This window comes from Anolis sagrei, chromosome 2 (assembly GCF_037176765.1).
Source record: "Anolis sagrei isolate rAnoSag1 chromosome 2, rAnoSag1.mat, whole genome shotgun sequence".
In the NCBI taxonomy this organism is placed as follows: Eukaryota; Metazoa; Chordata; class Lepidosauria; order Squamata; family Dactyloidae; genus Anolis; species Anolis sagrei.
In genome coordinates this window covers 198,398,510-198,411,098 of record NC_090022.1, presented here as the reverse complement: position 1 = coordinate 198,411,098, position 12,589 = coordinate 198,398,510, and the positions used below count along the sequence as shown (strand labels likewise).

General features: G+C 44.6%; 1 protein-coding gene across 1 annotated transcript in view; it reads right to left on the bottom strand.

The window, feature by feature from the left end:
* Positions 1-10,241, bottom strand: part of CLSTN3 (calsyntenin 3) — a 42,440-nt gene extending 32,199 nt beyond the window's left edge. Inside the window, exon 1 of the mRNA XM_060762578.2 lies at positions 10,017-10,241. Within this exon, the coding sequence (XP_060618561.2) occupies positions 10,017-10,089 (73 nt within the window). The 5' untranslated portion in view covers positions 10,090-10,241. The remainder of the gene's footprint in view (positions 1-10,016) is intronic.
* Between the last annotated feature and the right edge of the window lie 2,348 nt (positions 10,242-12,589).

Sequence of the window (12,589 nt, the reverse complement as noted above, 5' to 3'; positions counted from 1 at the left end):
TTTAGGTACCGCTTATGCGGGGAGGCAAATTTAACTAATTTACAAGGCCGTAAAAATCTCCAGCAAGCATGGAAAGAATGAGGAAGTACTTCATCAATGTCACAAATGGTCGGTGAAGGGACAACTTCCCTGATGGCCAGAATACCCTCAAGAAAAGCTGGAATGTGTCTGTCTATATATGTTGTGAGTCTATGGCATTGAATGTTTGCCATGTATGTGTGCATTGTAATTCGCCCTGAGTCCCTTGCGGGGTGAAAGGGCGAAATATAAATACTGTAAATAATAAATAAATAAACAAATAAATAAACAAATAAATCCTAGAGCACCCAATCTAGCTAGTATTGGTGAAAGTTTTGTAGTTCATTGCCTGTTAAGCAATTACTAGACAGATATGCACAGAGAAGGAGGGAGAGAGAATTAGCAGAGCTTTTCTTTCCTTATTCCAGTCCTTTTCCAGACATACCAAACATCTTCATGAAGCAAGAGCAGCATTCAAATTTGTTCCATTTTTCTTATGCTTTCAGACCTTGTTTCACAATACCAGATACATAATTAGTTGCAGGGTTAATACTGTGGTGAATGGAAGTATCTAATCTCTTTAACATTCCATTTTGTTCTGACAGCGCCAAATGCTCTTAAGTGCATGGGCATTATTTGTCAGTCATGGGCTGGGCAAAGATTTCTACTTTGAAATGCCTTCTCCTGAGAATCTCAATGGTATTAAACCAATCCCGACTGTTTCGTTTCGTTTTATATAACATGGATATAGAGGCAGATAATCTTCACTTTGATTGGAAAGCTCTTCAAGGTATTTCACACTATGAAATATAAACGTAAAATCATCTAATCTTCTCACATCTGCAGGAGTCTACCGTATACCACGCAGCTGTGGACAAGTCTATATATGGACCACCAAATGCAGCAAAGCCCAAACACGACTCAAGGAACATGAAAGGCACTGCAGACTAACTCAACCTGAGAAGTCAGTCATAGCAGAGGACCTGATGAACCAACCTGGACACAGCCTATTATCTGAGAACACAAAAATGCTGGACCACTCTAACAACTATCATGTCAGACTACACAGAGAAGCCATTCAAATCCACAAGCATGTGGACAATTTCAACATAAAGAAGGAAATCGTGAAAATGAACACAATATGGCTACCAGTATTAAAAAACTCTAAAATCAGGACAGTAAATAAAAAGCAACACTCAAAAAGCAGGGGAATTCCAGACAAGAATACATTAGGACCAGCTAACACCTCCCAACAAAGGATCCCCCAGGGAGCAATCAGCCAAGCTTTGAAGCTATAAGGCTATTAAATGCTGATCAAGGTGGTCAGTTGCAACATTCCCACTTGCTTCCAACAGACATCTTTCTTCCACCCTGGACATTATTCCACAGATATATAACCCCACTTGCCAAGTTTCCAACAGACCTCACAACCTCAGAGGATGCCTGCCATAGATATGGGTGAAACATCAGGAGAGAATGCTTCTGGAACATGGCCATACAGCCAAGAAAACTCACAGCAACCCAGTGATTCTGGTCACGAAAGCCTTCAACAACACAATAATACATTTACTTCCCATATCTCTATGTGGCTCTGTTTGTGGTTGAAACAGAGATATAAAACATTATTCAAATATGGTTCATATTTGTGTTTTGGACTATGGATTGTCCTGGGTAGTTGTGAACTTTGCTTTCACGTGTGTTTCAAGTAGCTAAAAACAGTTTCCACACAAGCTGAGGAATTATTGCATTGTCGAAGGCTTCCGTGACTAGAATCACTGGGTTGCTGTGAGTTTTCTGGGATGTGTGGCCATGTTCCAGAAGCATTCTCTCCTGACATTTCACCCCCATCTCTGGCAGGCATCCTCAGAGCTTGTGAGGTTTGTTGGAAACTAGTCAAGTGGGGTTTATGTATCTGTAGAATGTTCAGGATGGGAGAAAGAACTCTTGCCTGCTTGAGACAATTGTGAATGTTGCAAATGGCCACCTTGATTAGCATTTAATGGCCTTGCAGCTTCAAAGCCTGGCTAGTTGCTGCCTGGGAGAATCTTCTGTTGGAAGATGTTGGCTGGCCCTAATCAATTCTGTCTGGAATTCCCCTGCTTTTTGAGTGCTGCTCTTTATTTACTGTCCTGATTTTAATCAAGGTGGCTATTTGCAACATCCACACTTCAAGCAGACAACAATTCTTTCTCCCACCCTGGATTTTATTCCACAGATATATAAACCTCACTTGCCTAGTTTCTAACAGACCTCACAAACTCTGAGGATGCCTGCCATAGATGTGGGTGAAACGTCAGGAAAGAATGCTTCTGGAACATGGCCATACAGCCCGGAAAACTCACAACCACCCATTTAATTATTATTTTTTTAAATGAAGAATCATACAGACGAATACATTTTACTTCATGACAAGTTCTAAAATTTTAAAGTCCTTGAAGAGAGGAAGTAATTGTTATCCCTGCATTTAAGGAGCTGCAGAGGTCAGATCTGGAAAATGTCACCACCAGACAGTTTAAAACAGAGGCTTTGATGGCTTCCGGTAGAATATCATTGTCATTCCCATGCCATCCGTAGACCTGCCTTCTCTCTTTGAGGAATTTTGTAACCAAACAGTCCCTGGTCTCAAGGGCTTTGAAGCCACACGTTCGACAACAGAAAAGGTGACAGAAAGATCTGGACACGGGCATGGAATAGCTAAACCAAAGCCTGGAGGAAAAAGACGGAGGGAGCTTTCCATCATTCAGGTTTGTTGGGGAGTCTTTGGTGTGTACCTCGTAAAACGTACACCAATTGCCCTGTATTCCGCTCTCGCTCTGTATCCATCCCCAGCCCCTGCATCCCTTGTTCTGTCCTTGCGTGTGCCATGTTCTCTATGGCCCCTCCTCATTGCCCGAAGTGCTAATCTTGTTGCCTGGACCCAGTCCAAATTCAACATTGAGGCAGCAGCCAACAGAAGGCTCTGAAAAATGTCACCGTCCCAGAAATAGAAAATTAATCTTTATCACACAACCTCCAGGGCACAGAAACAGAAGAGGTTGGTGGGTAGAGAAAGGGGGAAAGAAGAAAAATCATTACAAACGAACACACCCTCCCTACTCCATCCCCCAACCAATCTCTATCAAATGGGGTCTCTGAGATTAGATCACAATGGCCTAGTTACAACCCACCACCCCGCCCCACTCTCCCCTTGATCTAGGCTTATCCTTCACAGATAGAGATGTGCCTCCCTCCATTCACAACCCTGGGAACATCCTGAAGACTTTCAAAATGGAAGGGGAGGAAGGTATCGGTATCCTTGGAAGTAACTGCTTCCCATCAGAAAACAATCCTTGCAGCAGAACTACTACCAGCCTTAGCAGAGCATCCCCAATGACATCGTAATAGGCAGAGGTAGCTCATGCCTCCGAACTAAAAAAATGAATTCCAACAGGGAGAAAGGGAAAGGGACTACGTTTCGTCAGGGAGAAAAGACATGTGCAAATACAGGATGGGTGCCGTCTGGGTACAGGATGACAGGATGGACACACCTGAAAAGGAACAAGGCATCTTAATAGTCTACAATTTAAACATAAAGTAACCATGTGGTTACCATAAGGATCCCCCAGTGATGCAGCAGGTTAAACCACTGAGCTGCTGAACTTGCTAACCAAAAGGTCAGCGGTTTGAATCCAGGAAGCAGAGTGAGCTCCCGCTGTTAGCCCCAGCTTCTGTCAAGCAAGCAGTTCAAAAACATGCAAATGTGAGTAGATCAATAGGTACTGACTCGGTAAGAAGGTAATGGCACTCCATGAAGTCATGCTGGTCACATAACCTTGGAGGCATCTACGGACAATGCTGGCTTCGAAACAGAGATGAGCATCACCCCCCAGAGTCAGACAAAATTAGACTTAATATCAAGGGAAAACCTTTACCTTTACCTTTAATGACTGTCTGTCCTTCTAGCTAAATAACTCTGCGACCTCATCACACAAGGCATGGGATCCATTGTTGGGAAGGTAATGCAGTCATGCCAGCCACGTGACCTTGGAGGTGTCTATGGACAACGCTGGCTCTTCAGCTTAGAAATGGAGATGAGCACCACCCCACAGAGTTGGGCACGACTAGACTTAATATCAAGGGGAAACCATTGAAACTTAATATGGTTGCCAAAAGTAGTATTATGCCTGCATCATCAGGATCTCAGGCCCCTTCCACACTGCTGAATAAAAATCCCCCATTAACTGCTTTGAACTGGAATATAGGGCAGTGTGGACTCAGATAACCCAGTTCAAAGCAGATCTTGTGGGGTTTTCTGCCTTGATATTCTGGGTTATATGGCTGCGTGGAAGGGCCCTCAGTGTCCAGGTGGAAGGAAGTAATAGAAGGATTCTATTCTGCCTTGTTCAGACTTCATCTGGAGTCCAGTGTGCATTTCTAAGCACTGCAGCACAAGGGTATTGGCAAGATGAGATGTTTCAAGATCAAATTATCAAAAGGTCTGGAACAAGCCCTTTGTGGAAAAGCTTAGTAAGGCCTGGTAAGTTTAGCTGTTGAGAAGACTAGGAGGTAACTTGATAGCAATCTTTAAATATCTCAGAGGCTGTCAAGGAGATGATGGAGCAAGCTCATTTTCTGATGCTGCAGAGACTAGAACAAGAACCAGCAGATTCAAATTACAAGAAAGTAGATTTCTAAAATGTAGGGAAATGTTCCTTAGTGTAAGAGCCGTTCAACAGTGAAATAGTTTTGCCTTGAGGCTGTGGATAGACTCCCTTTGGAGGCTTTTTGGACAGAGATTGGATGACCAGCTCTTTACAATTGTGTGTTCCTGCATGGCAGGGAGTTGGACCAGGTGACCATTTTTTTAGTCCTGTCTACTAGTTCCCTGATTCGATGATTCGCAAAGCACATTAGTCATGCTGACCCACACACAGAGGAGCTGTTCATCACTGCTGGAGAATCCCACAAGAGGATCTTCAAGGACATTAATTCATAACTAATCACAAGGCAAGACAAAGCAAGAGAACCATTTCAGAAGAATGGAATCAGAGCCCTTTTAGGAGGGACAGAGCGCACGTTGATATATTTGACCCATTTGGGTCAATCCAGTGCCTTTGGTCTCACTGAAATCCACAGTTCCTGCATAAAATCAAGATAGGCTTACGTAGGTGACACTTTGGGGAAACTGGAGTTGGTGTCAGTTAGTGGGAAGACTGTATTTTCTACCAGAGAGAGAAATCATCTTGGGCTGGTCCTTGTGCCACTGGGTTTGCAATCAAACCATACATGTGGACTTATATGTGGAAACCAGATGTGCAACAGCTACCATTTCTACAATCCCTCAGTTTAGGCCCCTTTAACTCTGCCATATAAAATCCAAACTATCTGATTTGAACTGGATTATTTGGCAATGTAGATGTATATAATCCAGTTCAAAGAAGATAATCTGGGATCATATCTTGGGACATAGGGCAGTGTAGATCTGCCCTAAGAAAAGGTGCTGCCATAGAAATAGAAATAGAAATGGAAGCAGCAACTTATCCAGCTTCCATGTGAACGTGTCTGAACTGACCTTGGTCCTGAATGTCCCAAGCAATCCCACACAAAGGAAAACTGAACTATTGGTATATACCAGGGGTTCTTGGCTTTTTTTCTTTTTTTGCCCAGGGACCACTCTCCAACATTAGTACCAAAATGGTTACGAATCAGTTCTTGGTCAATTTTAGATTCAGACAGGAAAGCTTAGAGAAGATAATTATGCTGGGGAAAATGGAAGGAAAAAGGAAGAGGGGCCAACCAAGGGCAAGATGGATGGATGGTATCCTTGAAGTGACTGGATTGACCTTGAAGGAGCTGGGGGTGGTGATGGCTGACAGGGAGCTCTGGCGTGGACTGGTCTATGAGGTCACAAAGAGTCAGAAACGACTGAACGAATGAACAACAACAACAACTTGGTTATTTGGGATGCTGATTCAGAAAATAGCATTGGATAGACCACATCAGCTCCAGTTTCCGATACAGAACATATGCCACCCAGTAGCCGCCATCTGCTCGCCCACAGAAAATTATATTTAATAAGCTTTGGCACTATAAGGTTTCGTGAGACCAGTCACTCTCGTTACAATGGTGTAGTAACGGTGAGGCTGTGGATCATACTTTAGTTCTTGTGGACCATTGGTGGTCCATGGACCACTGGTTGGGAACCACTGGTCTATACTACTGTTTCTTAAACTATAGGTCCTGACCCAAAATAGGGCCCCTACCACACAGTTTTATATCCCAGTATATCAAAGCTGAAAATCCCACATTATCTGAGTATGGACTCAGATAAACCAGGGCTCTTTCACACTGCCTTATATCCCAGAATATCAAGGCAGAAAATCCCACATTATCTGAATGTGGACTCAGATAACCCAGTTCAAAGCAGATATTGTGGGATTTTCAGCCTTTATATTCTGGGATATAGGGCTGTGTGGAAGGACCCTGGGTTCTCTTTAACTCAATGTTGGGATTACGAAAAAATTAGCAATAGTAAAAGGTTTCTGAATGCCATCCATTTAGACAAACCTGTAACAACATGCAGTGTTTACAATCGACTCTGCCGAAAATGCTTCAGCTGTGTTTCATAAAAAGGAAAATTGGCCTGTTTGGCAAGCCTTACAAATGCTGATTGTTTGATTTTTATATCTATTTTATATCCCTGGGGTCATGTAAACATTTTGTGGGCAGAATGGGATCAGAAGTGGAAACATTTTTAAAATACTCCGATATTTACTAATTCCAGAGTGTAGAGATAATACATAGAAATTAAGCTTGTTTCTGTCTCTTATAGTACGAGATCTTAGTAGTCACCTACCAAACATCATGGATGTGCAAGCATACATCAGAGCAGCACAGAAAGAACCTCCGGTTTTACTCCCAAAGATAATGTGGTGGTGACTGCTAGCTCTAGTATCGATCAAAAAAGCTTTTATATACATATATGTGCATTCTCGACTAGTTGCTGAACATCTACCTTCATTAATCTGCTGTTTACCATCTTCTAGTCAAATTTTAAGAGATTTTAAGGATTTAATATGTTGTAATTGTGTGAATTGCATTATGTATTATGTATTGTTTATTTAAGTGTTTTTGTATTTTTTATTGAGCTTGTTTGCGATTTATTATATGTTATCCTCGGCATTCAATGGTTGCTACTGTGTTTTATTTTGTTGTAAGCCACCCTGAGTGGGGAAGATAGGATGGTCAATAAAGTATTATTATTTGAAACACAACAAGATGCTGGCTGTTGTATTGGATCACACATCGGACACTTCCCAAGTGTCTAGGACTGTGTGATGTATCAGCGAATAATGCGTGCAGATCCCAGTAAGATGGCCTTTTGCAGCTGGCAGATGGTAATCTTGTCAGCGCTGATTGTGTTTAAGTGCAGGCCACGGTCTTTAGGCACTGTACCCAGTGTGCCAATCACCACTGGGACCATATTGACTGGTTTGTGCCAGAGTCTTTGCAGTTCAATCTTTAAATCCTATTATTATTATTATTATTATTATTATTATTCAGATAAGATAGAATGACACAAGTCTGTCCTATCAAAACCTACGACCATTTGGTATCCAAGCATGTGCCCTTGAATACTAGATGCTGGGAGCTAGCAGTAAGATAGGTGTGTAGCAGGCACTCATTTTTGTCTTGAGAATGCATCTCGAAACAGTATGCTGGTTTGTGCTAGTGGGATAACTCTGTGTACTAGTGGTAAATGAGAAGTAGGCACTGAAGGACATAGTCAGAATCAGAGAATCGTAAGGATGCACTGCAGTTTGGGATGAGGGAGCATCAGTCGTGAAAGAGCCAAAGATGCAGCTCAAACCTCATTAGGTGCTTAAAACCTAAAATGGAACAACAGAGGCCCTGTCTACATTGCCATATAACCTAGTTCAATCTGAGATTCTGGGCCCTTCCACACAGCCATATAACCCAGAATATTAAGTCCCCTGGTGGCGCAGCAGGTTAAACCACTGAGCTGCTGAACTTGCTGACCAAAAGGTTGGCAGTTCAAATCTGGGGTGCGGGATGAGCTCCTGCTGTTAGCCCAGCTTCTGCCAAACTAGCAATTTGAAAACATGCAAATGTGACTAGATCAATAGGCACCACTTCTGCAGGAAAGTAATGGCACATCATATAGTCATGCTGGCTACATGACCTTGGAGGTGTTTACGGACAACACCAGCTCTTCAGCTCAGGAATGGATATAAACATCACTCCACAGAGTCAGGTATGACTAGACTTAATATCAGGGGAAACCTTTACCTTTATCAAGGCAGAAAATCCCACAATATCTGCTTTGAAGTGGGATATCTGAGTCCACACTGCCATATATCGCAGTTCAAAGCAGATAATGTGGGATTTTATTCAGCTGTGTGGAAGGGGCCTCTGAGAGCGGGGGTGATGCAGCAGGAAGCCACAGACCATCTTGTGAGTCAAAATACTCATCTCATCAGGCTGATTTCAGGCTTGATGTAAAATGATCCAGCATTCAGAAAAGAAAAAAAAAAACCATTTGCCATCTCTCCTTTGTCATCAGGTTGCAGTGTGTACCTCTAACCTGAGCCATTCCCTGCACATCCCTTCCCATGTCCCTATGTTAAGTCTCCTTATTTCAGACATGGAAGGAAAAGCGAGGGTCAGCAGTGTGAGTGCAATGCAAAAAGATACCCCTGTTGCTGGGGTAACAAGCTAATGATGGAGGAACACATCCTCCCCTGTTCCCATTGGCCACGGGAAGAGCCCTCGGCACTTCCCTGGGGAAACAAGCATCGAAAAGAGGCAAAGCTAGCCATTCTGGGGGGTTTGCATGCATTTGGGGAAGGACAGGAGGAGATCTGTCCCGCAGGGTCTGCAAAACCAGGAGGCAGGCTGAATCCTAATGCTGCTGCAGAGCTCCCTCTCCCTCCCTCCCTTTTGCTCTCAATGTTCAAGGGAGGAGGACTCTCAATAGATGTTCTTCACACTCCCCTTGTGCTTCATGGGGTGGGGAGCATGACTAGGGTTTCCTCCACCTCCCCAGAATGTATGGGGCTCAACATAGGTGGGACCAGAGCAGGTCACACATATCCTTAAGGAGCAAGGACCTCACAACCTCTGAGGATGTCTGACATAGGTGCAGGCAAAACGTCAGGAGAGAATGCTTCTAGAACATGGCCATATAGCCCGAAAAACCTACAACAACCCAGTGATTCTGGTCATAAAAGCCTTTGACAACACAAGGAATCCATGGCTATCTTTTTCCTTGTACATAGAACCACCAACTTACACCTCGCCTTCTCCCACACAAGGTTGGGATGTGGAAAGCTTGTTTTGCATCCTCTACATGCAACACCCTCACAATGTTCAAGGAAGGAGGACTGTCAATAGATGCTCTTCACACTTCTCTTGTGCTTCATGAGAGTGGGGAGCATGACTAGGGTTTTCTCCACCTCCCCAGAATGTATGGGGCTCAACATAGGTCACACATCTTACCCTCACAACCTCTGAAGATGCCTGCCATAGATGGAGGCAAAACGTCAGGAGAGAATGCTTCTAGAACATGGCCATACAGCCCAAAAAACCTACAACAACCCAGTGATCCCAGCCATGAAAGCCTTGGACAATACAAGGAATCCATGCCTTGCCTTTCTCCTTGTAAAGAGAGCCACCAACTTACACCTCCCCTTCTCCCACACAATGTTGGGATGTGGGAAGCTTGTTTTGCATCCTCTACATGCAGCCCCCCCCCCCTCCACCTTCCACAGATGCCTCCATAATCACTAATGCAGGTGGAGATGATAGATGTGGCAGTGCTGGAGGGGGTGGGCAAAGGGAGCCTCCTCTCCTCAATGCAGCCTGGAGGAGAGGCAAAACAAGGGGTGTGTGCCCGCGGAGGGGCGCCAAATGGATAGGAGGAGGCAATACGCATGGTGGGGATGAATGGAGGGATGAAGGGTGGAGGAAGGGGCCGTCGGGGCGCCTCCCCAGCTCACCTTTGTTGCCCAGGGCGCCGGCGGAGAGGAGCAGGAGCGGCAGGAGGCAGGCCAAGGGCTGCCCGGACCCCATCTTGCAGGGAAAGAGGGAGGGAGCGGGGTCTCTCTCTCTCTCCTTCTCTCTCTCCGGGTGGCTCTCTGGCTGCCTGCGCTGCCTTCTCTGCCCTGCCCTGCCCAGCCCCGCTACTGCAGCATGATGTCAGCAGCGCCCGACGCTGATTGATGGGCGCGTGCAGCCAATGCGAGGGGCGCGGGAGCCAGGTGCTGCAGGGGGAGGGACAAGGGGGGTCCAGATTGGCAGGGCGGGACGGGGAGGGGCTTGCGGGGAAGAACAGGTGGGGGCGGGGCTAAGAAGCGCTCCCTCACTCAAGCACAGGCATGGGCGAACTTGGGACCTCCAGATGTTTTGCACTTCATAGGCATAATTTCGCTTTCCAGGTGTCTTGGACTTCATGGACAAACTTCATGGCCTTCCAGGACATGCATGGGCTAACTTGGGACCTCCAGGTGTTTTGAACTTCAACTCCCACAATTCCTAACAGCCAGGAGGTTCCAAGTTTGCCCAAGCATCGGGAGGGCCAAAGTTTGCCCATGAAGTCCAAAACACCTGGAGAGACAAATTTGCCCATGAGGTCCAAAACATCTGGAGAGACAAAGTTTGCTCATGCACCTGGAGGGCCGAAGTTTGCCCATGAAGTCCAAAACATCTGGAGAGCCAAAGTTTGCCCATGCACCTGTAGGACTGAAGTTTGCCCATGAAGTCCAAAACACCCAGAGAGCCAAAGTTTGCCCATGCACTCATAGGGCTGAAGTTTGCCCATGAAGTCCAAAACGGCTGGAGAGCCAAAGTTTGCCCATGCACTCGTAGGGCTGAAGTTTGACCATAAAGTCCCAAACACCTGGAGAGCCAAAGTTTGCCCATGTACTTGTAGGGCTGAAGTTTGCAATGAAGTCCAAAACTCCTGGGGAGCCAAAGTTTGCCCATGCACCTGTAGGGCTGAAGTTTGTCCATGAAGTCCAAAACACCTGGAGAGCGGAAGTTTGCCATACCAGCTCAAGGACCTCCAGAACTTGCTTTCTTGGTACCCAGATGCTTGGTGGCCAATGACAGTGCAAACCCTCAGATTGGAGGGGAAAAAACTTTTTCCAAGTTTGGAGAAAGTTTGTAATGGGTTCAGTTCAGCTCAGTTCCCTCCTAGGAGTGGCTATGCAATAACTACAGTCAAGGGATGAGCTTTAGTGTGCTGAGCCAACCCTTTGGGGGGAAATTGCTGGTATGTGCTACCCTCTGTCAATCAGTGTTGTATGTCAAAGCAGGAACGTCACCCCAGGACAAAAAAAACAAAACAAAAAAAAGCAGTAAGCAGTTTTTTAAAAAAAAAATATTGAGTTTCAAATTCAATAACATAAAAAGGATAGAAAAAAAGAGTTACCAAAAAAAAGGAAAACAAAAAATACAAGGTGAGAGAATTTTTTTTGACTTAATACATACAGATAATCAAACTATATATCACCCAAGTGAAATGGAAAAAGAAAAAAAGCTTAATAAACAGTGATTAAAATTTGACAGTAAGCAGTTTATTGAAGGATAAATGTAGCAAAGCAACAAAATTGCTAAAAAATAGAATAAAAGGTAAAGGTTTTCCTCTGACATTAAGTCCAGTCATGTCCAACTCTGGGGGTTGGTGCTCATCTCCATTTTTAAATCAAAGAGCCGACGTAGTTCGTAGGCGCCTCCAAGGTCATGTGGCCGGCATGACTGCATGGAGCACTGTTATCTTCCCATCGGAGAAGTACCTATTGATCTACTCACATTTACATATTTTGAACTACTAGGTTGGCAGAAGCTGGGGCTAACAGCGGGAGCTCACGCCACTCCCCGGATTCAAGCCTGTGACCTTTTGGTTAGCAAGTTTAGCAGCTCAGTGCTTTTACCCACTGTGCCACCCGGGGCTCCAAAAAGAGAAAACCAAAATAGATCAAATAAATGTTATTCCAAGATAAGAGTCAATCCATAAACTTCCAGGTAACAAGGTAAAAACACAAGGACCAGGTTATATAATCTCAAAAATTAGGCAGCATGAAAATTCAAGAAATCAAACTGGAACTTATTTATTTTATTTATTTCAATTACTTCTACCCCGCCCTTCTCACCCCCGAGGGGGGGCTCAGGGCGGCTTACAAACGAAGGCACAAGTCGATGCCTAAATCAATAAACAAACAATACATAAAAGCAATTTAAACGATTAACAAGTTAAAAACATTAATACATAGTAAAATAGCAAAACAATCTCATGCTCAGTGTTCAGAGTCCGTTTATCCATTCCATTCCGTTCGCCCTTGTTTATCGTCAGATCTTCCCTTAGCTGCCAGAATATCCAAAAGCTTGGTCCCATATCCAGGTCTTCAATTTTTTTCTGAACGCCAAAAGGGAAGTTGCTGTTCTAATCTCCCCGGGAAGTGAGTTCCACAGGTGAGGGGCCACCACTGAGAAGGCCCTGCTCCTTGTCCCCGCCAACCTCACTTGTGATAGTGGCGGGGTCGAGAGCAGGGCCTCCCCAGACGATCTTAAA